General features: G+C 42.9%; 1 protein-coding gene across 2 annotated transcripts in view; it reads left to right on the top strand.

Moving 5' to 3' along the window:
* Positions 1-25,376, top strand: part of TRABD2B (TraB domain containing 2B) — a 278,818-nt gene that overhangs the window by 218,003 nt on the left and 35,439 nt on the right. For both annotated transcript variants that reach the window (XM_032696985.1, XM_032696986.1), the window contains exon 5: positions 14,019-14,109. In XM_032696985.1, the coding sequence (XP_032552876.1) occupies positions 14,019-14,109 (91 nt within the window). The remainder of the gene's footprint in view (positions 1-14,018; positions 14,110-25,376) is intronic.

Here is a 25,376-nt window from a genome sequence, read left to right as displayed (position 1 = left end):
ACACTATTTAGCTTCTAACCCATAATGCTTCAAAACACACGAGCCCTGACTTATCTCAAGCAAATGACTGCTTCCCTGGAGCTGGCTGGGGCTGCTGTTATTAAAGTTAAGCAGGAGTCTCTGTGTTCTGCTGCATTCAGGTTTAAACAGTAAGGTGATGACACTTCTCTTTTGCTTTTGTAATTTCTTGGAGTTGTTCTCCTTCCCCTTGGTACGTGTGGTTTAAAAGCAGTCCATCATGTTGCAGGCTCTATAAACTGTGGGTTGCTTAATTTGTATGATTCATAACACAAGGAAAAAAAAAAAAAGAACCATCATCATTCTTGGTATTACATTCAGCTCTGTTACCCAGAGCATTGACCTTGACCAGTTAATGATAGGTATTTAATATATGTGCATGTCTGTATATATAGATATAAATATTCATTATGTGAGGTCTGAGATCGTAAGGGAATGCTGGCAGTGCCAAGTTTTCTTCGATGGTTCAGGCCTCCAGCTGTGCCAAACTCTGGGTTGCCTTAATGTACCGTTAAAACAAAACTCAGGCTTTGCTTGAATGTCATCCAGCTTTATTAAGAGAAAGATCAAGGGTAATCTTATTAAGCTTGTCACTCAGAAACCATAAGGGTGCAGCCTTGGTGTGTCTGTTTGGTCCACATGTGAGAACAATTTTGCCTCGTGATACTCAAACAGGGGCTGTTATTCTTTAATGAAGGCTGTGAATAACAGAGCTAAAAAATTGCCATGCAAGCTTGGTGATGTGCTCGCACACTCACGTGTTAACAGAAAGGGGTGAAGGCGTAGATTGTTTGCTTGGATTTTAACATATTCCTCAAGCCTGCTCGAACCCACACAACCACAATGTTTTTCGAAATCTGTTGTGTATATTTTGAGGTTTCTGAACTTCCATAATAACTTACTCAGCTTTTGAATGTGGCCGTGTGTCAGAGTGGACAGCTGTGTCATGGAAAACTTAACAGGATCATTGAATCTCCCTCTTTTTGGTTTCACTAGAAGTCTGCTTCCTGGGCCAATATTATGAGAGAGATGTTTAGATAAATTGTGCTTGCCTTCATTGTTGCTCCTTTTCCCCAGTGTTAACAGCTGGGCAGCGGGAGATAACAGTGGAAACCACTACTGTTTATACCAGTGTAAAACCAGAGTACTGCAGTGGAGATTCAAATCAAATATTTCTGCTTGCTCAAAACGGGGATGTATATAGAAATTCTGTGTATTTATAAGGAAAAAAACCCCTAAATTTAAATTAGTCAGGATGTTTGGCCACATGGCTGTGAGTAGGTCTGCGTGGGTGAAACACACAAAAATAACTAGTAATAAGTGGAATGTAGATACACATTTGATAGTCTAGTTGGGAATAAATGTGTAAGAAGAACTTCTCCGTAGGCATAGCATTTACATATTAGTACTTGAGCAATACAGCTTTCCAAGATCCTTGATCAATTAAATTTTACATATGTAAGCAAGATTTCCTTTGTGTGGGGGGATGTGGAGGCTTGGTACAACTGTTTGCATGCCCGAAGTAACTTACAGATGGAAGTTTTTGCAGGACAAAGCTCGTCACTGTTGAGTTGTGACAGGCAGTGTCCAGGAGAGGTGGCAGCTTGGGAGTGACCACTTTTTGTGTTCATACAGCACCTTTACAGCTGAGAATCTCTAAATACTGCAGGACTATTTTCTGTTCTTTTCCCTCTACATAGATGGTCTCTTTGACAGATAAGATTTACTGACCCTTCTAGTAGAGCACTTGCCATTGCTGGCTAGAAACCCCCTCTCCTTCTACCACAGGACCTTCAGCCAAAGGACTGTCTGTCCTTCCCAAAGCATTTCTTTCTTCTGTTTTGCTTTTTAAGAAAGAGAAATTAATAAAGACACAGCCAAGGAAACTCCTAATGCTTTAAAAATACTGCAAAGTGTCCTATGGAGATCCTTTTTCTAATTTATACAGACATCCTTAAGATCAAAGCTGATCATGCCCAGGCAGAGTTGATCCTGATTTATGACATTTAGATAGACTAAAATGGGTGTTTTCTAGCCCAGATTTCTATTATTCCACAGTCTTGGGCATGCTTTGCATTTTAAAGGAAACAGATCTCCAGATGTGGTGGGGGAAGAGATCTAGAGTACCTACATCTCAGGGTCTTCCAACACCATATTAAGTAGCTTAACAAATGTCTGTAGTCTGTTCCTGCCTTGCCTTTCTCCCCAGGGGCAAGGGTTTGTTGGTTTGATATGCCTTGTTTGGAGTGTTTGCTTCCCAGTGTCAGAGCAGGCATGAATCAAGCAGAAAGCCTTGAGCTTGGAGCGTAAGGTGGGAAGCAAGTCCCAATTTGCACCTCTTGGAATGCCACAGCAGCATCTGCACCTGGTGACCTCAATCTGAGAGGGTTTTGTGGACTCCTGAGGTTTATTTCTCCTGCTTTCCCTCTGTGGGAAGGGCCTCAGCCTACAGCCTCAAATCACTCCTTGAAAAAGCCCCTTGCCTGCACTGGTGAGGCAAGGTGCAAAGGAATCCCTGGCTGATATAAGGCAGTCATTTAGGGCAGATTTCCTCTGTGTGGTTGAGTGGGTTTGGAGATGCCTGGTGTAATTTCTGAGGTGGCAAATGATCTACGTAGCACAAAGCTGGTTTTGATGGAGATATTATCTCAGACCTTGAAAGTCATGCAGCTACGCTCAACTGCCTTTTCAACAGCGCCAGCTAAAACCACAGAGCAACACTACATATAATTGCTTTTAATCCATGATCAAGGGCAAGCTTGGAAACGTGCCTGCTGCAGTGTGCTCTGTTATATGGCAGAAGAGAAAGGGTTGAGTCTAAAGTGGAGACCAGGTTGGATGTGCCGTACAGGCCCAGGGGCTCAGCGGGCACATGTCTCAGCAAAACCAGAGGGCATCTAGCAGGAAGAAGGGACACACACCTGGGCACAGGTGGCTCAGAGTCATGGATAACTTCCTCTCAGCTGCTGATGGAGACCTCAGTGCCATTGAGGGTGCCTTGCCTCCAGATGCCACCAGCAGTGCGCTGGTTAACCTGAAAGAAAAGGCCATTTCCAGGTTGGGGTGACTCACCCCACCTTACTCAGCCTCATTTGTGAACTTTCTGGGGTGTTTTTCTGCAACAACAGTGACATCCAGTGGCCAGCTGGATTTTTCTGAGAAAAGTGTTAACCATCGATGATCTTGACAATATGAAGGTTTTATATTTACAAAGATCCTGACTAAGGAGGCTCAGTTTTGGTTTCCTTGGAGAGTTTCTTTTTTAAAAAAGTCTGGTAAAATGGCCTCTGTTTTCCTATGCCAGCTTGAGAGGCAGGCTAGAAAGTACTCTGCTCCAGCAAGGAGTCTGTCCTGTGTCCATAAACTCCAGGGGGCTGGCAATTTGCTGAGGAATCACTATGCTTTGTGCTAAGACATCAACACATTTTTCACTTATGAGACATCCACAATCCAAATAAACCACCAGAAAGGGGCTCCTGGAACAGATGAAGAAAGCAGTGTAGTCTGTAGAATAATTGACTGAGAGGTTAAAACCAGAAAGAACAAGCAAGGATCCGTGTCCTGTCAACTTAGAGCTTTGATTTTGTGGTTTTCAAACCGCTTTCCAAACAGAAAATGACAGCTTGTCTTACGGTCTTCTGAAGTAATTTTGACAGACGCTGCCCCCAACTTACTTTCCTGGAATGGTTTAATCTCACACTAGAGCAAGATTACAGTTTTGTTTAATTCAGTTTAGAGCTGTGCTTGTGCAAACTAGAGGAACTGGGAGAAGCAGGTTCAAAATAAATGCAGTAAAGTGCTGTTTCACACCAGGCTTGATTACATGGTGGACGCAATATATTGTGCAAGCCAAATGCATCCATAAGGCCAAAAAGGAATTGGACAGACTCAACAGTTCCAGCTTTAGAAATCACTAAACTTCTGATTCCCTGAGCCAGCAATGATATACCAGGGTCCTGACCCCTAGTTATTTCCTATAACAAACCATTAAGTCCATCCTTATTACCTACCAGAAGACTTTGCCAAAGGCAAGCAAAGGTGTTGCATTTCACAGTACTGGCTGTGTCCTAAGGCAAGCTGAGGTCCCACACCATCTGGTCTTTGCTGGGCAATGCCTCAGAGGTGCCTTCACAAGCTTAGTGAGATACTCAGCATGCAAAAAGCTGTTTTGTTGGCTGAGGAGCTTTCCAGGGCCCGAAGCTTCCCTGAGCTCAGACTCCACCAAGTCACGGAGATGTTTTAGTAACAAGTTCACTGTTACCTTCTTCGCAAAGAGGGAGTGTGGAGCAGGGAGGTATGGAAGCTTACCCTGACCCTTGCCCAGCTTTGGCAAGCAGGTCCATGTGCATTCCAAGCTAGTTTGGGATGGCTCGGGGGATTTGCAATGGGATATGAAACACTTTGCTCGGCGGTACCTGCCCCGCCCCAGCTGTCACGACCTCAGCGTGGCCGCTGACGTGGGAAGAGCTGATAACTTTGCTTCAGATGGGAGCGTGTTGTCTGCTTCAGCAAGGCTGCAAGCACACTAGTGGGGGCACCCTGGGCAAAAAAAGAGACCGTTTCCTCACTGATTTCCTCACTACCTGAGGTGTTGATGACAAATGGCAAACAAAATTATACTTTGAGACAGCGCATTTCATACCAGACCATCTGCACCGAGGGGATATGACGGTCCCAGCTGGTTGGGCCAGTCTCAGAGGTGCCTCCAGCACCCTGGGAAGATTCTTACAAAAGCCAGGTTTTATCTAGATTTTCCTCAGACTCCTTCTCTTTTGCTGCAGTGCTAGGGATGGGTGAAGTTTCCTAGATTTTGTACATTGACCCTGTCCGTTGGAGAGGATCCCATGAGGGACACAGAGGCACATTCTCTGGCACACAGCTCTGTGGCTGGCACACACCTCCAGTCACACCTTATACCACATCTCTGTGTAGAAAGGTATATTCCAACAGCATGATTCAGTGAGGAGCATGAACCTTAAAAAAAACCAACCAAACAAAAAACCCGAAGAAAAAAGAAAATTCTGTGTAGTCATGGCATTCTGCTACAGGGAAAAATGCCAAAAACCATCCTCCATGCAGTATCTCAGACTGAGCAAGCCCTGCCTTCATTCACAGTAAAACCTGGGGACAAAGTCAAACCTCTCTCTTAGCCCTTGCCCATGCCATTTTCTTCCTGCATATTTCTTGTCCTGGTAAGTTGTTCCAGCTTATACCAGCAAATACAACAAATACATTTCACAAAATAAACACTTAAAATCTTAAGGCTTTGTTGTTTGACTCCCAAGGGACCTTTTCCTTAGCACAGTGAGGAAGGGATTGAATTCATTGTATCTCAAGCATAAGGGGCTGAGGTAATAGGATACTGTCAGTTATCAATCCACTTCCCTCTTGCCTTTAAACTTGGATCCTTGATATTCGATGAGTTACTTCTGGTCAGACTCAATGATTTTAGAGGTCTTTTCCAACCTAAATGATTCTGTGTTTTCTTTAAGAGTATACAGTGAAAGAGTCATTCTCATTTGGACCTTCTCTCTGTGGAAAAACTCTTCTAATGGCATGTAAGTGAAGCCAGAATATGAAATAGCCCAAGTGGCCCCATAACCAACCAAAGCACAGATCAACACTGCTCCCCCTCCCTTGAAAACTCTGGCATGGCAAGAAAGGTGGGGGAGGGGTAGAAAAGGGAAGGTAGGGAGGAAGGGTGGGCTCTGTACAGTGTTCAGGAACTTCTGGGCAGTGGTAGGATGGCTTGGTGGGCCATCATGCCATGTCTGATACATGCTGAGGTTAAAGGAGCTGTTTAAGCTCACATGGCCAATGGAAAGAGAATTGTACAGAGGTCTTATGTTCTTCCCAATCCTGGTATTTGAGATGTTGGAATGAGTTTCTCTCTCCCCTCCCATGAGACTGACCAAAGAGACTAGTCACTTAATTTTAAAATGCCTGAAGCAGGTTGGAACCTTGTTATTGAGTTGGTCTGATGCAGCTCAGTTGTTGCAGTGGTCTGATGCAGAGGCCAGAGGAGATGCCTGGGAGATGACCTCACTTCAGCTCTTGCTTGTGTTGTTTTTCTTAACCTAAGTAAAACAGCTGGTTTAGACTTGAAGAAAATTGAGCTTTTTGTTAAAAAAAAATAAATATTAGTTTATTGTTTTCCTCATCAGATGTTTAGGGCAAGTCTGCTAGGAAAGGTGTGCAAAGACTTTGAAGACAGCAGAGAATTGGGTTGCTGAGCTCATATTAAGGCACTGTATTGAGTCTGGAAGTGGAGAGTTATGCCAGTGTGGTTCCAGTCCTAAACTGGTAAATTCAGTCCCGTCTCGTGCTGAGGCTGTTGAGGACTCTGTGCATTGCACTCCAGGCCACTTCTAGAGAAGGACCTCAAGTGTGTGACATTTGAGTGCCTCCAGAATAGCTCCATACCCTCAACAGGCAGGATGCTCAGAGAAGGAGAGCAGAAGGGGAGAGACATGGGGGTAGTTTATTATATTGAGGGGCAGCAAGGAAATAGAAGAAGTCTGTGGGACTCTGTCTGTCCTTTAGAGTGAGATGTTCCAAGTATAGAATTGCACTGCAGATCTCAGAGACACCCCAGGGAAACACAAATCTGTGCTCTATTAGCCTGGCGTCAATCTGGAATAACCCCCTCAACTTTTGGCCTCTCGTCACTCCATTCTCCCTCTGGCTACGGTTGTGGCCTTTCTCCAGAGCGTGTTCTCTAAGTGCTTACGGGTGAGAGGGGAGAGAGGTGATTACATGCAAGAGAGGAATGAAGGGGAGCCATGGGAGGATTGCTGGACGTTCAAGATGCTGCACGCTTTGGCTTTTTATGTGTTATTGCTCTGATTCCCATGACTGTCCAAAAGTGACTGTGAGTCAGTTCCTCACAACTGCGTAGAATAACAACATCAAATGAAAGGGAAAATGATTTCTCCATCTGCCTTGGAGAAGGGGTGGCATGATGTAAGAAGGCTATGATGAAAGCCTGCTTTACAAGACCATTGCACGTTGCTTGTGCAAAGTATTTTTTAAGGCATGCTTTGTGCTTGGATACTCCTGCCAAACAGGGGAGGAAGAAAGCTCATTCCCCTGCATCTCCAGCTCTCCTTCACAGCTCTTTGCATAATGCTGCAATTTCCAAGTGCAAAACCATGTCTTGTAGAAGAGCAAAAGCCAGCAACCTGGGGTGACAGACTCTTCTGAAAGGTGGGGTGCAGAACTCCCGGCTTTGATGAGCACTGAGCGCTCTCCTCTAAGGCAAGAATGCTCTGGGTGTCGTCAACAGACCTAGTGGGGGTGGTCTTTGAGGCTGCCGAGTTTCTGTGGGGTGCCAGTTCACTCACCCATGAGTTTGTTTCTCATAGCATCTATTCCCCTTGGTATACGTGTGCTGTTACTAGTCAGGAGTTGATCCAGGGCACTCTCAGTCCTGTGAAAGTCCTTTGAAAGTCACTTTCTCTTCAGAAAGCCCACAGACAGCTCTTGTTTTGAACTTGAATACCAGCCTCTAGGAAGCTTTTGTTACATCTGGTCTCTCTGAGGTGTGGGTAGGGCTGCATTTGGGATGATGGTGATACACACACTGCATCTCATGCTCTGGTATGGTCTGGCTCACACTGTTCCATGCTAACTGGGGTAGACTGGGGGATGGACGCTGGTCCTTCCAGCCATTTGTAGGAAGTTCCCCCTGTGGGTCCCCACAAGCACAAATTTTATTTATGTTATCAGTAAAATCTAAAATCAAAATATTCAGGCAGTTCTGACATCATACTCATGCCTAGGTGCTGCATATCACCCACCTAATCCATTACGTGGTGTCGTTCCTTGATAAGACATTTTACATTAGAGGCGTACTCAGGCTGAAGGAATCTTACAGATACATCTGGATCCAGCTTGCAAAACAAAGAATTTGTACAAAAATACAACATTTACTCCTTGTCAAAGTGCATTCAGGATACTGATTCAAGGCAGTCCTTACCACTAGAGTGAGATTTCAAGAAAATAAGTGGTTTAGGAAGAAAAAGGAGCAATCGTGTGACAGTGATAGTGGTCTAAACCTGAGTCATCATGAGAAAAGATGAAAGAGCCTCCAGTTCTTGAAGGATGGTATTTATTAGTGGAGAAAGATGCTGGCCAAGGAGTGAAAGGGAATTAAAAATATGGAATGTTTATCCACAAAACTGATTCCTCATCACGGGTCTGGGACATCTGTCATGGCGAGAAAGAGCAATGTGGGATGTCATGTGGTTCCCTCCAGTAAATTCCTGCTGTTACCCAGAGACCGCTGGGTCAGTGGAATGTTACAGTGGAGAAATCAGCGCATTCAGATAAAATTAATTCCCTGAAGTGTTTGCTGTAGCTCCTTACTGCAGCCTCGTCTTGACAAGTTCATCATTCAGCTTCCAAAACACTCGGTTTGACCATCATCAGAATTAGAGAAATGGAGATGTAGTTTTGGAGGCAGCAAGCAAAGGAACCAGTAAGTTTTTGCCCCAGCTGTGAACGGGCAGCTTTCAGCCATTTGCAGTTTTTGCCTACACTGACTCTTGTGAAGCCTCACTGCCATAAACACCGTGGTGCTGCCAAGAGGCTCGAAAATCATCACCAGGAGAGAAGGAGGAATAGAGGCTGCCGCCTCCTGATTGCAGAATGGCCCAAGGTCTAAATGGCAACAAAACGTTATACATAATGTCTGATTCACTGTGTGGAGAATGTAAAGAATTGAGACCTCCCAACACAGTTTACATTGGCTCTTTTTATGACTAATTGTGCAGAAAATAGCTTGGCTTGTAGTGTGCATGGAAACAGTTCAGATTTCTGCTGTGTGTCAGCTAATGGGCTAGCAAGGCTTTTTTAGCACAACTTCAAAGGCTCTGGCAATGGAGGTCCTTTGTGAGGGAATTATCTCCTGCTCCTTTGTACCCCTTTATCCTTCTAAGCCACGGGAACAAAGAATTGTGAGACAAATAGACAAAGTAATTTGTAGGAGATCTGTAAACCTAGATAAAGTATATAACATTTGCTCAAAAACATTTTTTCTGCTTCTGTCATCAAAACATGGTTATATTTTTCTGTGCAGAAACACTCAAGTTCATTTAAGTTCTGAGGGATGCAGCCTTGAGCTTAGGCATGCTATTGATGAGGGTCACCAGGATGTCTGAAGTGGTATAGGAGAGCTTAATTTATGTGGTCAGTTAGAAATTATGTGGCTTTTAAGAGTTGGCTGAGAAGGTCTTTCTCCTCACCTAAAGATATTCCACTGATAAAAGAAGAAAATGCATTTTTTCAGCCATGTGTGTATGCATGGGCGTGCTTTAAGGAAACCATTTATTTTTCACCTTTTAGTAAAAAAAAACCAAAGTAGTTTATTCTTTCTTTCTTCCAGTGAAAAATGAAACCTTGGGGAGATAGGAAACACATTACATGGATCTGCTTTGTGTAGTCCAAAGAACAGCTCTTAATTAAAAATAAAAAAGCAAAGCAGGGGTGGAAGGTCTTTGATTAATGTTAGCAACTGTGCTGTCTAATGTGTTCCTCCAGTGTCTCCAGATCCTCTGTCTCAAAAAAACAATAAATGAGCGAAAGGAGAATAATCTTGGCCTCATCAAATTTAATGAAGAAACCCCCTCTAAGTGCAGCGAGCCACGCTGGCCACTCCACTGTATTTGTGTTCAAACTATAAAATGACTGCGTTTAGCACTGGGTCTTGTCCTAAAGCAAATCCCAGGAGTGTGTCCATATCCTCAGAGGGTGGAAGGACTGCATCCACACCTTGGTTTTTTTTAATCTTAAACTGTTAGTACTGGTTGCTCTGCATATCTCCATGCCCAAGTGCAGACTTGAGGTCCCCATCTAGGCAATCTTTTATGTCTGCTTTCTCTCCTTTTCCCATACTTCCATGGATTTCCCAAGGCAGTTGATGTTCTGACCTCTTGGATCCAGTTTTCATCAGCTGTCAAGATAAATTTGGTTAATACTCCAGGAATAGTTTATTCAGATTTAGACTGAAAAGGGAATAGTGATGGAAATGCAAGATCATTCCCCCGTCTCTCTAATCTGTCTGATATGTCTCTAGATGCGCTAACTTTTCAATAGTTATAGTTTCTCAAGGTTTATTCCAGGCCAGGAAGAGAAATTTTTAAAATATTTTAGCAGAAGCACACATACACGCACATGAATGTATATATAAAGCTCATTTATTTTATATTTATAAATAAAAATTAAATCCACTGATGTTATAAAAATATGACAATTATCACATATTATGTTTGCACGTATGGGCAGCTAGAGGCAGGGACCTGATGATTTTAACTGATGCTGAGTTTAATTCTCTCCAATATATGCGTTAAATTTGGTTTTATTACATGCCATATGCTGTCAAAGTATTCTATTGTTGTCAATATCTAGCCTGTGAATGCTTGTCTCAAGTTTTGGGTGACTAAGTAGAGTTATTTTATGTAAAAAATTCCTCATATAGAAAATTTTCCTGGGTTTTAAAACTGGGAAGAATAATTCTGATGGACTTCAGAGCGAGAGGCAAGCCAAGACATTTCTTCCAGGAATTCTTTAACCCTGGAAGTACAGCAATGACATGAGAGCATTTTCATGTTTCATGTCACTCACCTCTACTGGGTGCACTCAAGTGCCACCTTTTTCCTTAAACCTTCCGCTTCCACATATATCTTCGATCCTGAGGAGATCCTTGCCATGGATCACTGTTGGGAAGGTGTCTGTATTGGGTGGGAAGGCTGCTGGTCTGATGCATAATTTTGGATTTTCCATCACTAGACATGACTCCAAATTGCTTGTGGTGTGCGTAAGGAGATGCTGATTTGGATACAGCAGCAAAACTGTGATGTCAAACAAAGAGTTGGATACAAAACCAATCTCGATATGTGAATTCTGACTGGACAGAGAAGACAAGTAGAAGTCAGAGCTGGTTCATATAGAAATCTTACAATCAGGTGTAGAGGATATATTAACAGGGCAAGCTGATAGTGAGATGGGTGGTGATTTACCCAGCTGTACGTGGGGTAATGCAAACAGGAAAATTTTAAGAGGAGTCTAAAGGTAATGCTTTCCAAAGACCTTCTCATGCCATTTCCTAGCAGCTGTTGAAGCTTCAGGCTCTGTTAATACATGTGGAATGGAGAATTATTTGGGGGGCAGCTTTTATTTTGGTTTTGATTTTTTTTTTTTAAATTTCTTTTCTCTTGGTTGAACTGGGGCATTGAAAATATTGTAGTATGTGTTGAATTGTGGACCTAAAATGAAATAACTATTCACACTGAAATTTGTGATGAATATTTTAATTTATTCAGGAATTTGAAGTTTGATGAAGTTTTTCTAGTGGAAGCTGGTATTCCTTCCAGTTAGGAAAGGCAAAACTAAAAGAATAAGCCTTGAGAATGGAGCAGAGGATAAGGCGATTTGTGATATGGAAATTCAGTCCCTGGTCTTGAAAAACGTCCTGAGGACGTTCATTCACCACATGGATGAGTTTTACCTTGGTGAGAACTTTCTCTGTTCCCTGCAATTGCAGCCCAGATCCTACACAAACTCCCAGACAGCTGGAGTACGGCTCCCAAGAGAAAGGGGTATGGCAGAGGACTGAACAGCTTGGGGTGTCCCACCCTGTGGAAACGCACATCTCACCCTACTTACATTTTTTGCTATCATGCACAGCAGATCACCAGTCCAAGGAGCTTTTGTCTTTCAGGTCTCCACACAGAGGGCAAGAGTGGGAAGTCCAGGAAGTGTCACCTTTTGGTCTTCATCCGGTACTTGAAGGGACTTGCAGGCTTTGCTGAGGAGCTGACATTGTTGACAGTCCTACCGCTTTGTGGATGAGGAAGCAGAGCTGTTGCATAGTTACTTTTTCCCCTAGCTTTAAAAGAGTTAAAATTGGCTTCTTTTGTACTGTCATGATGTCAAATATTTGCTGGACTCAGGGCAATTATTTACATTAAGGAATCTTTTGGCATTTAAGACTCTGGTTTAGGGAAGGTAGAGTACTGTACCATCGACTCAGAAACATCTCTGATACCTTTGACTTAGGTTCCTCAGTGTCACGTGGCCCATGACAGAATGGGGACCTTCGTTTGCCTTGGCCACTGCATAAAAAAAACAGGATATGATCAAATCCAGTTAATCATTCACAAATGTCTCATTTCTTGAATCTCTGAGGGTGTATAACACATTTTTGGGACTGTTCTCTGCTGCTTTGGCTTTTGTTATAAGTAAGCTAGTAAGGAGAAAATCAAATTTTGGGTTTTCTTAAAAGGAAGTGGAGGAATCCTGGAACACACTAGGGCTCTGCAAATGTATGTTTAATCACTTAAAGAAATGTCTTTTGGCTAAAAGCTCTTACCAGCGCTTGCGAGTTGCACTCAAAGCTGTACAGCTACATCATTCCAACAACTGATGTGAGTTAGCGCCCTTGTTGGCAGCGTGAGCAGAGAGATGCAGGCTTAGCAAATCCTGGGGGCTGAATTACTCTCAAATTCATAGTGACTTTGTACAGCGTGGGCAAAGCGTCCTGGGGGTGACTCTGCTGATGGTTACACCAGCTCCTTACACAGTGGCATGGATGGAGAGACTCAGGCACATCTTGCCTGCCTTGTTTTTTACGGTGCAAAGCATTTGGCTCTGCTATGGAGCCAGGCAGTTCCAGACATCTCCTGCAAACACTTTGACTGTGCTTCAGGCAAGCCTACGCTCTCCAAGTAGCAGCAAACCAGTGGAGCGAGTACTCACACACAGCACATTGTGGAACTCCCTGCTGCAAGATGCCACAGGGCAATAAGTGCATGGAGGCAGAGCCTTGAGCATATTCGTGGTGAATTGGCCTATTCAGAGCTGTCAGTGAGATGCACTGACCTGGGTGTAAATGGGGGTCGCCCAGCCCTGCAGAGCTGGGAGCTAATGGGAATAATGGAGGAGGATTGTTCTGTCCTTTCTCAGTGTCAGTTATTATATATGTACATACCTTTAACACTGCAGGCTGCAGTTGGAGACAGGTTACTGGGCTATGTGGATTTTAATAAACCTGTTAGTGGACTTCTTGCTTTCTTACTTTTAATATCTAACCCATCCTGAAAACAATGTGGGACTTTAACAATAAGTTGAAAGCTTTAGAGGGATTACACTGCCTTATTGAGTCTGTACCCAAAGCCCTTTGAGGGCTCCCATTGACTCCAGTGGGATTTGGTTCAGACCTCAAGTATATGGGACTCTCTTAAGTAAACTCTTTCAAGGCCTGTACATGCTGCAATACTTACTGGGCTCTTTGTTACTTCTGTGAATAGGAATGTGACCTTTTCACTTCTAACAAAGAGCCCTGAATTACAGGACTAAATCTTCATGTTTTGGGAGAGATAAGGTTACCATCCCAGCTCCTCCTAACCCTGCTGAGCAGGTGGCTGAATGGTTGGTGAGGCAGTTCCCCAGTCACTGGGGATTTAGTTAGACAAGCACTGAACATGTAGTACAGCAGCTTCAGAGCTTCTTCATAAGTGGATGTCCACGAACAGTGGTGATCAGGGTGGACATCTGGTTTTGTATGTTGTTCCATTTCACAAGTCAAAGCCCTGCCACCGCAGGATCATTCTGATACCCATGTTAGAAGTCTATTTAATCCATGTACGTACTAAAAATGGTCAGTGTGGAAGACAAGGCTAGTAAGCCATCTAGGTTTTCTATTATCCACCCAGTCCCTTGGCCACGTGAGGGGAGGGAGGGAGGGATGAGTAAGATGGAAGAAGAAAGTGTCGGGCTGTATGTTCCCTCTTCCTCTGGCCATTGCCAAAGGCTGCAGTGGGGCTACGTGGCAAATAGCTGAGTCTGAATGACAACAAATTCCATATCGTACCTTTCTTGCTTTTGAAGCTGGTCTAGCTTCTGGTACCTCTGCCTCCCAAACCTGCTGTTCCAACAGGAGAAACTCAAGTGAGTGAGAGGAGCAGTTTGATTGACAGTGCTATTTTCTACCTGTATTTTAGGTCACTTCCTGGGTAACAACACTGTGATTGATGTACTGAGACAAGCAGGATTTGAAGTGGAGCACACTCCTCCTGGACAACCAATTGGAAAGTAAGCAGCTGCCCACAGATTATTAATCGCTTTCTCTCCTTTTTTCTCTCCCTTTTTCTGTGACTAAGCGATATTATTGCATTAGTATAGGAAGTGGGTGAGGAACCTCCCTTTCCCACCCAAGTTCCAGACAAAACGTTTATTGTAAAGCATCCATTGTGTGAGTTTGGAAACATATGGAGCCTCAGTGGCTGGGGTTTTTTGTCATTTTTTGTTGTTTTTTTTTTTTCACTTGGGGGCACTATTTATAATCACAGCTGCTTCATTATACCAGCTCAGAAGTGCCACACTTTCTTTCCAGAAACCATCTCGTTCAGCTCATTTTGCCCCATAGCTGTTTTTCATTTTTCTCTCCATGGGGTTTTAGTTCCTTCTTTAGATGCAGACCCCTCTGTCCAGCTGCTGCTCTTCAGTTGTCATTTCACCTTTTCCTGAAGGACCAGATTTAATGGAGCAGATACACCTTGTGTTGGGTAGGTAGAGAGCAATTCAATATTCCCTGAGCTTCTGCATCTATCTGGTCAAGTAAAGCAGGCAGGAAGGGACTGATCACCAGTCTCTTGGAAATGTTCATTATTGTAAGATAAAATATGGCATGAAATTGTCCTTATTTGGTGAAACAAACTTCCTTCATCCCGTAGAATTTTCTCTTTCCTTCAGATGAGGTCTCTTCCAAAGAAATTGTAGACAGTAAAACCGTGAGGGATGGTTAGAGACCATCTAGCTTTTCCCTAGAAAATTAGCCTTTCTCTTACATTCTGCAGATAAAATTTGGCCAGGATTACTCTGTCATAGGATTGTTATCCTCATTAAGAGAAAGTGTCAGCAGCATGCTCCTGTCCCTGGTGGGCAGACATGACATGGTCCAAATATGAGGTGAGTGTCAATATGGAGGATTAATCGCAGAGGTAGTAGACCATGTCTGAAAAAACTATGTGTAATATATTGGAAAATCTGGCTGATCTAACCTTGTTTGTGAAACATCCGCAGTGATTCATATAGAATATCATATGGCTCAACTGTACATAAGTGTCTTTGACAGAGCATTTATCCTGAATGCTTCTTGGAATCTGTTGAGCAATAAAAGCATCGTCTCAAATAAGAAGAGGGGAAAGAGGAATAAAAACCTATCAAACACCAGGAAGAGCATATGTTCAGAGGAGGTTTAAGAAGTACTTTGGCAGAGGGAGAAAAGTCAACGTGGCACAAGGAAGAGCAGTAAACACTGTAACGGGCTGGAGCTGGAAATTTTGACTAAAATTAACAAAAAAAAAAAAATACAGCAAAACAGAAACCAAACTATAGCAAAACAGCTGAGGTGTACTGTTCCTAGGTTTCTGACAAGGAAACTTTCCGCTCAGGGAAGCAGACACTTTCTTCAGCATTTTTCATTTAGCTGAAAGTATCATCTTCCATGAAAAGTGTTTCAACTGGAAATTGTGAAACTAATAATTTATTGGCTGTTGCAAGCCCTTGAGAAGAACAAAAGATACGGTAGTGTGAGAGAAGTCCAAGAACAGTTGCTACTCTTTATGGTCTTGGGATATGTCTTTACACATCATCACAGAGTTGAAATAAAGGATAGGGCAGGAAACTTGAATCAAAGCCAGCTCTTAATGTTGACTTTTTTTGCAGAATGGGGCACTTCTGTGTGTGTGCATTCCTCTACCTTGGCAGCAGTGTCTCCTGTTCATGATGTCTTCGCTAAAGTTGTAGTCCCTGGGGAAAACATTCCTGAAAGCAAGTGGACTTGGACTGCTGCCTAGACCAATGCACATGTCCTCAGCTGAATTGTCCCACACTTGGAAACTTCTGTTCCCAGCTCCAGACCATAGTGTTGGGCAGGTTGGTCCCTTTGTCTGGGCTAGTACCCTAATTCCAGTGAGGTCTGCTCTGAACACTGAACATACAAAACTTTATTAAAGGGTATACTCTTGTGCAGGAGTACGGGATCGAGTCAAGCGAGAGCATATTGTTGCGCCTCATAAAGATTAGATGCCCTGTGTGTTTTCCTGTGGTCTGATGATGAGGCAGATGTGCCAGTCCTAGATGAGAATGTAGAAAAAAAATAAATTACATGGTAAAAAAGTCCAAAGTTGCCATTAGACTGCATTACTCAAGGTGCAGAAACAGCAGAAGACTATAGAAATTGTGGAGAAAGAGAACTTAAATATATTCACAGGAAACAGCTTGCTGCCTTTAGGAAAAAAGAGCCTTTCAGACATGCACATCAGGGGATGTTGTTGTCCTACAGCTGGGGCTGTAGCCATCAGAAGTGCTTGGGGCTCCCCCTCAGAAATGAGGAGGCTGCTGCAAACCATTTGTCTCTTTTTTTTAGAATAGCTTGTATTTTATGATTTCTGGGCAAGATGCAAGACAGTCTAGCCAAACATAGTTGTGACAAAAATTGGTGGCATGTTCAGAAGTGAAGCAAGTTGGTCGTTGTGTTGTGTTGTTGTGTTGCTGTAATTGATCCTCTTAAGGAACCTTGCATTTTTGTCCAGCCTTCTATTTTTACTCTTCTGCTTTTTAAAAGATGAAATAAAAGCATTTGAAGACAGTTAGAAAGGCCCAGAAGAGGAACCATTTTGTGATAGTGGCTATACTAACAAAATGTATACATAGAATAAATAAATAGAAGCTCAACAAAATTTGGGCTGCTTGCAGAGCAGAAATTGTTTTATGGGTTACAGAGATGCAGGTGTTTTCATCTTGATTCTTGTGAAGCCATACATGAAATAAGAGGTATTTCTCTCCTCTGCTGAAACCCAAAAGAGACGTATCTGCTTTACTTCCAAATAAGCTGTATAAGGGAGTCAAGCCCACTGCATTGCATTCTGGCATTGACAGTTGAAAAACTGGATAGTGTTCAGGGAAGATCAGCTGGACTCTAATGTAGAGATTGGTGGGGGTGGACAGCACGTGGAAAAAATGCAAGGGTTGGAAAAAAACTGAAGCAGCTGCACGCTTATGTTTTGGCCAAGGGAATTCAAAAAAGGAGTACTGTGGACAAATTCTATGCAGGAGAATGGAGAGGAACAATTTGAGCTGGCACATAGAAACATTTGGAGGTATTATCAGATTGAAATTGAGGGTGGTTTTGGATGAATATCAGTGATTTCTTGACAGTGATTTGCAGTACAATCTTACTCAGGTTAAGTAAGAAGCCCTATTATATGAAAGTAATTTTAGCAAAACATGTATTCTATATCCTGCTTACTACCCATGCTGCCTTGCCAAAAAAGCAAATACTATTTTTCTTTAATATAACTGTTCCTAGAACATTATTATTATTATTGTTATTGTTATTATTATTATTATTATTATTATTGGCATTATTAGTGGTCTGATCTTTATAATCAATAATAATTAAGTAGTGTTACCATAAATAGGTGGAGTATAGTCTGGTATAATTTAAACCGCATTTCAGTTTCAGAAAGGGCAAAAATTCCTTTTTAGAAAATAACTAGTACTGTTCCTGTGTATGAAAAAAGAAAAGCCTTGGGAAGAGTGAAACAGGACAAAGACCAAAGCTGTTTGTGCTTTCAGTTACATACAGGCTGGGTAAAACCAGAAGATTGTTGGCTTCCTCTATCCAAAAAGCTAAGCATGGGTTGTGAAATGACTGCTCTTTAAGCCAATCAAACCAAATACCTAGAGTCTCACATTTCTGTTGTCTAGTGACAAGCATGAATTTGAGCCAAATTCTCCCTTTCTTAAGGTATTGGGGAAAAATAAAGTGAGATCTTGTCAGGTTAGAAGAGATAGCCAAGACATGGAGGGGTTTGAACTGGCAAAGGAAAGTTCCTATAAAGTACATTTATCTGGTGTGGAGCTGTTTGAGAACTCTCACTGACTGGATTTCTGAAATCTCCTGGCTCCTCCTGTCGATCTGCCTTAGTGGCCCAGTGTTGACCTTCCTGAGCCTCTTCTAGAATCCCACCAGGTGACTATTGAAAACACCTCCTTTACAGCTTGATCCCTTTCTGTAAAAAAAAACCCCTGTTGTATTCATCATGCAGAGCAATGCCATAAACACTTGAGAACTTATCCTCACATTGGCTTCATTTGTTTATTTTGTTGCCTGAGGGAAAGCATCCCAAGTCTGTTTGCACGACAACCTTCAACAGCATTCATATTTGCTTCTTATTTTACTGGCTGTCCTCCTTGTCCCCAGATGAAGGCATTGGAAAATTAGTGTATCTCATTGCTTTGCCCTGAGATAAGAAAGGCAACTTTTTTTTTTTTTTTTTGGTGGAGTTCTGCCAACTGGCTGTCCCTGCTCCTCTCTGTCTTCAGACAGCAGAGCTACGTGCTTGGGGTTGGGAGAGAGGAGGAGATGGGAGAAAATTTCCCCTCAGATGGATTCCAGTGACTTGAGCAGATAAAGGGCCACAGCTGCTTCACATTTAGTTGGAAAGAGCCAAACTGCAAGATCAATCCAGGAAGCACCTGTGTCCATGATGACTCTATTGTTGCTGGGTTCTCAGAACCGGTGCTGACCTTCTGCCACTCACTAAGCCCTGATGTGCTGCACGCTGTTCTCTCAAACAGAAAAGTGTGCAGCAGTGCTTATTTCCATCAGACTGCTCTTTCCGAGGTTGTGCTCAATGCTACCTTCTTTCAGAACAGGAGAATTCAGTACAAGCTTTTGTATCTGCCCTTTTGAGAGTTTATTGTACACTCGCAGAGCTCTGCTGGAGAAATTAATTACTCTTGCTCCTTATGTTTGAACTTCCTGGCCCAGGTGAAGCAACGTGTCTTTGCTGTTTAACTTACTCCTTTCCTTCTTTCTGAAGCAAAGAGCTTCCTCCTTCAACTTCTCCTGTAGCATCCTACAGTTGTGACCCTGGTCTCCTGCTCAGTGTTGGCTCAGGGTGGAAGTCTTTGCTCCCCTAGGAATGCTCTATTCCTCCCCATGGAATAAAAGCACACTTACTTCCCACAGTGATGCAGCCATTTCACTCCATCAGGATCCCTAAGCTTCCCGAGGTGATATAAAGAAATTGGGAAAATGTTTGACCTAGCATTCCCCACAGCTCCAAATTGGTAAGCATGCCAATTCAATAAATTGGTAAACATGCCAATTACACCCCAGAAAATTATGGATTCCATCAGAGCCCTCAGGTGTCTCCCAGTAGTTGCCAAGTTCCTTGGGATGCCCAGGAAGCTTTAGCTTTCTAGTGCCAGCCTGGCAGGGTTACTCTGCTCTGCTTAGCTGTTAATTTTTGGGATTTGTCAGGGAGAATGTTAAAGTTGTAGTGAAATAAGTAAAAAATAAGTATTTATGAGAGCTGTGACACTTTCATTAGAAACAACTGAGTTAATTGAGAAAAAAGGTAGAACTGAGAAGGAGAGATTCAGGATCCTTTCTCTTCTGAGACAGGGAAAAATGCACACTTTTTTCTTTTGTGTGGGTGTAATAACCTCCCTGTAGGGATGCTGCAGTTCTTAATCCTGTTGTAAACCTTTGGATCTTTCACTTGATCTGAGTCTGAGGATCATACTCCCTTCACTAGCTTCCTTCCCTCAGAAAAAAAGCAAACCCATTATTTAGAGTGTTCTCTGACAGCATAATTTACAGTAAGAGGTGTATAGGGATGAAATGGGGTTCATCTGCATGCACTGGCAAATTTGTTGCCTCATCTAACATTGGAGAATATGACTACTCAGTGCTTAAAATATTTAGTTATGAAAATATGCACATTACATTTCCGTGTGCCTTTAAAATATCCTCCTTTGCAATTTGATTGTCTTTGTGTCTACCTTACTGCCACGAAGTCTGAGTCAGTCCAAGTAACTCGGTGGAGGGGGAAGTTGAAGAAAGTCTCTAAAATGTGGTTGAAAAGCAAAGTTACTTTACAAGTTCTCAGCCATAGAAACTTTAATTATGCTTTAAGCAACACATTACTTAGGGACAGTGTATCTGTGTGTTCTTTAGGCTACATTTAAATGCTGGACACCTGAAAGAATGGAATTTAGAACTTGCTACAAAAAAAATCTGGGAAAGAACAAGATAATTCATGGTGTTGGAGTATGAATATGGAACAGAACTTCTCAGGAATTTTGGGCTTGACTAGTTCACCCAGTGGGACATTCACTTTTCTCTATAATCAGATTTTGTTCTTGGCAAAATTTCTTTTTTCGTGTGAAAAAATTGTTTCATATTCCATATGATTCTGTTCCTTGGGAACTTGCACACAGGGCCACTGGGGAACGTGGGCTTGCTTCTTTTTGCTCAAGGGCAGCCTGCTCGCAGAGCTGTCCTGAAGCCAGGGCTAAGGTTTCTAAGTTTTTTGCTGCTCTGCAGCCTATCAGTTTTAGGAGATCTGTATCTCATACTCCATAAACTATCTAATAGTAAACTTACAGAGCCTTGGAGACTTCAAAAGTTCAGAGCTCATTCTTACCTTATTTCCTAGCCAAATTTTGGAGTTCTTCTTTCCACAGGAGAAGCTGATTTTTTTCATCCTCCTTCTGCTCCCAGCCAACTCTAATGCAGATATTTTCACCTTAGGACATTAGTATGAGATGAAAATTTTTGGTTTATAGTTACTAGAGATAAAGCTGATCCAAACTGCACTGAAGTCAACAATTTCAATTGTTGGCTTCCATTGGTGCCAGTAGCTTTTAGAGGTCATCATTATTATGAGATAGTTGTTGATTCTCTCCTGCCTTTGGTGGTGAGGAGCCATGAGGGAATCGATAGAAAACTAGGAGTATGTTCACACAGTTGTGCAAATGCTCACTATAGTCAGTGTAAAAAGACTGGCTTTTCCAGAGTGATGCTCATGGGTGTCTTAGACAACTGGCCCAACTTGCTTGCAGTAGATATCTGACTAGTTTTAGATGGCTAATCATTTTGTGAGATTAATTCCCCTCCTATTTGAAGGACTTGGGACATATTCAAGTTGGACAGTGTAACTAGACTCACTTAAGCCTTTGGAGAAACTGCACCATCCCCTCTCCAGCGCTGTATTGAAACAGTGAGGTTGTGTGACTTTGTTTGTGTGTTCAGCCTGCACTTGTCCTGTGGATTGATGGCCTCCCTCCCAAGTGATATCAATCTGGGCTGAAGTGGAGCTGCACTTTGTAACAGCTCAAGGGGCACAAAGGTATCAAGTGGTATTGTGTGCTTTGAAAGATGTCGTTTATCTAAGGAAGTTTGTGGTCTGTTTGCTGTCACTCTGTCTTTGCAGAGCCAACTTCCCTTACCTTCACTATCACGTTGTCAGGCAAAGAGACCTCACACATTAGGACAGATAGCTTTTCCACTCCCAGAGCTGACTTTTCCTTCAGCAAGTGGGCTGAAGCTGTGGGCTGTGTTGGCAATCAATAGAGCTGCTTGATTCAGCATGAGTGTAATTGCTAGTAATTTTGCTTGCAGGGAGCTCTTTACAAAGCGTAAGTTCTTAAAAAGGGAACAAGATTTCTGTCAATTAAGAAGACAATGACTTTTCTCATCGTCACTTTCACTTAAAATTCCTTCAATAATAGTATCTTAGAAAAAAACAGTCAGGGATACAGTTTTCTACATAGGATTTCACTGAGTAGTACGTTTCATCTTTCATGAGGGATCAGATGTGCATAGGGACATTCTCTGAAATTTAAATAGGGTTAGAAACTCCTCCAAAACAGCGTTGTGTAATGGGTGGCGTGGCCAAATGACCCCCTGTGGATCTTGTTGTGGCATGCTGTGAACTTTACTGAAACCTTTCTGAACTGCCCCCACAAGTTGAAGGTCACTCTAACGCACATCTGTGATGTGATCTTTTGTCATTTCTTGTGCAAAATAGTCTCACTTTTAACAACTCATGGTATCTCAGCCAAGCCAGGTGACTTCATGCTGGCCACAACCCAGCTTTGGGTCTGAAATGACTGTGTGGTTGTCCCTTGAGGGGAAGATGGTGAAGGGTCAGACTGAGATGCGTGTGTATCAGCTGCTCCTCCTAGTTAAGTGCTAGTAGTAGGAGCAGGAATGCCAAAAGGAGTTAAGTTCTTATAACAGGAATAGTAAATTAAGGATGGTGAATTTATGAAGCACTTGTCACAGTAAAGAACTTAGAATGCCAGAATGCATTTTCGTGTCACGATCACTGAATCATTTTTATGAGAAGTCGAAGTAAATTCATATGTAATCTGTAAAGTTTGTAGAGAGTTTAATTCATCCAGGAAATCATGTGTTGGGAATACTGTACCCAGTTCCAGATCAGATATACTTCAGAGAAGCGTTAAGGTTTTAAAATCCTTCCACAAGCCAAACTGATCTCCAGAACCTTTGGAGTTTCACCCTTCTCTGGACCTCATGCCCCATGCAAGTGAACATCATGCCAATATGTTTCCCATTTCCTGGGGATTAAACTGCTGTGTTTGATGACTCAGGACTTTCCAAGAAAGCAGCTCAGTCACTCACTCTCTGAAGCGGCCTCAGGTGCCTCAGAGGACATGTTTTCTCTTGCACAGTGATTCATGATTTCAGACCAGAGGATCAACTATCTTTCTTTTTTTTTTCTTCCCACAAAGTTAATTAATAAAACAAATTTCTATTAGTGGGTGTTGAAAGACTTTGGCTTTCCACCTACACTCCCAAATGCTCTGCATTCCAGGGAGAATGAAAAATGGACCTGTGAACAGAAACAGGAGGGAGGAAAAATGGATCAGATGCTGTAGATGGATGTAGACACAGTGGCTGTCAAGTGACATGATGGAAGAACTTCCTGAATGAAGACAGTTTCTTGCAATTGTGATTGCTAAAAACACACTACTACACTAAGCCAATTTTGGAATTCATATATGCAAATTTAGAGAGAAATTTTGGGGCCAGACACAAGGAGTGTCTGGCAAAAACTGAATTCTCTGTCTTTGCCTCCCTGTTGACCTCTTGCTCAGGTGGGCGGCCATGTGGAACACAGTTGTTCTGCTTGTGAAAACTGGATCCTTTGCCACTCCAGTTTGTCAGGAGAAGCACCTGGAGGACTCACCCAGTCGTGGCCACTGTGGACCTGGCTATGCCCATCTGTCTGCCTCATCTGTAGCCCCACCATAGAACAAAACTTTTCATCATCATGAAGAATTAAGACAAAATTTACACCCAGCATGATCATAACTTTTGTTGACTTCAGGGAGAAAATGGTTGGTCCCACAGCAGGCCAGAGTTGACAGAAGGTCTAGATGTGGGGTATTTCCCCTTCCCACTGCTACATGGGACGTCAGACCAGCTTACAACTCTGTAGTGCCACTGTCTGCTGATGGCAGCTTGCAGAGGAAGAGACCTTATTTGGTGCTCTTATTTGTGAGAAAGCACATTGAAGCCTTTTTCCGTTGGCTTCCAGTCAAGTCAGGGATACTAAGATTTTCCTGCTAACCTGTAGCATCTCAGCAGCAAAGTCATAGACAGGCTCCAAGTGCTTTGGTACCCACTGCCCTAGATTTGCATCTCCTGTCATATGAGCCCAGCTTCACATTTCTGAATCTCTCTAGCAAAAATAAAGGCAGTCACGGAAATATCTCTGTCGGGTCAGCACATCCCTGAATAGCTGATACGAATCTGGAGTCCCCAGTGATTGAAGTGCACGTTCAGAGATGAGCCCCATGTTGTGTTTTAAGGGAGCACAGCACTTTGAAACAAGGATGAACAGGAGCAAATCGGGATGGAGGATGTGGGGCATTAACTACTTTATACGAAATCCCTGCTGGAAAGACATGGTCGGTGTTCCAAAGTTTTCCTTGGAGAGTGCTTGGAAGTTGCATACCAGCCTATTTGTGGAAAGCTAAACAGTTTCCTATTGTCCTTGCTGTGAAACGCTTCCCAGATAAACACTTTCCCCCTCTCCATTGAAGAAAAATGATACAGCCTGTCCAGAGCTCTAACACGGGGGACTACACTGGGCTGCTGCTCAGCCTTGCCAGAGTTGCTGGTTTCTGTTGGCACTGAGCTTTGCTAAGGGCTCTAGTTCATATACATGCCAGCATCATTAAGGAAAAGCTCCGTTATTGAGTGAGACTGGGATAATCTTCAAGGCTTTAAGAATGTTGTGTGCCCACGTCTTTGGGTTCATTATACCCCTGGAATGTAAATCCCAGTCCACAGTGGATAAACAAGGTTCACATGGATCTCAAATACTTCTGTGGTATTGTCTCTTCCTGAAGGGGAAAGAAAACATTGGTAGCTGAAATAAACTCACTGGGGTTATTTAACCTGGAGGAAAGGAGGCTCAGGGGGGATCTTATCGCTCTCTGCAGCCACCTGAAAGGGAGTTGTAGTGAGTTGGGGGTTGGTCTCTTATCCCAAATAACAAGCAGCAGGAGAAGAGGAAATGACCTCGAGTTGTGCCAGGGAGGTTTAGATCGGATATTGGGAACAATTTCTTCACAAAAAGGGTTGCCGCACATTGGAACAGGCTACCGGGGGAAGTGGTGGAGTCACCATCCCTAAAGGGATTTAAAGGGTGTGTAGATGTGGCACTTTGGGACATGGTTTAGTGGTGAATGTGGCTGTGCTGGGTTAAGAGTTGGACTTGATGATCTAAAAGGTCTTTTCCAACTTAAACAATTCTGTGATTCTGCAAAGAGAGCAGTAAATCTCTGCTGTTGTAGTGGGTTTAGGTTGTAACATTGTCTGCATTTGTGGCATTTTAAGTCATTTTAAGGAATTATTCCTAAGACCCACAGAGTCAAGGCATCATATTCCAGCACAAGGAAGATCCAGAAGTCCCTCCATGAACTTGGGAGAGAAAAGCTGATTTTTGAAATCAGCAGTTCTAAGAATCAAGGCTGTCTAAAACCTGGTTAATGCTGGCATGTTTCGGTCCAGATCAGTGGGTGGCTTTTCCTCTGCTTCTCTTCTCCTGGCAGGTGCAGATCTGCAGGACCTTGTGTGTCCTCACCTCTGACTCCAGTTTGGGCACACACATGGGTCCCCTCTATCTTTTCTTCATGGTGCCTCCCAGGCTGAAGACCTCTTCCCAGGAGGAGTGTGTCATTCCACTTACTGACTTACAGTCAGTGGATGCAATAGATGCACAGATTCACTTTTTGCCACCATTTTGTCAAAGCAAACCTTACTTTGTGACAAAGGAATGGTTTTTCTTCTCTAGAGGCATGGGATTTCTTCCTAATGTTAAATGAGAATTTTGCACTTGTATCAAACTTGTATGTAGATTCGGTTTTAGGTCGCAAATGAAACTGGGAATTGGAACTTCCACTGACATTGAGCAGGCACTGAGGTTTTAAATGCCTGAGGCAATTTTAGAAACATTCCCCTCAAG

The sequence above is a fragment of the Chiroxiphia lanceolata genome, chromosome 9 (genome assembly GCF_009829145.1).
Source record: "Chiroxiphia lanceolata isolate bChiLan1 chromosome 9, bChiLan1.pri, whole genome shotgun sequence".
Classification (NCBI taxonomy): Eukaryota; Metazoa; Chordata; class Aves; order Passeriformes; family Pipridae; genus Chiroxiphia; species Chiroxiphia lanceolata.
This window is presented reverse-complemented; position numbering and strand designations above follow the sequence as displayed.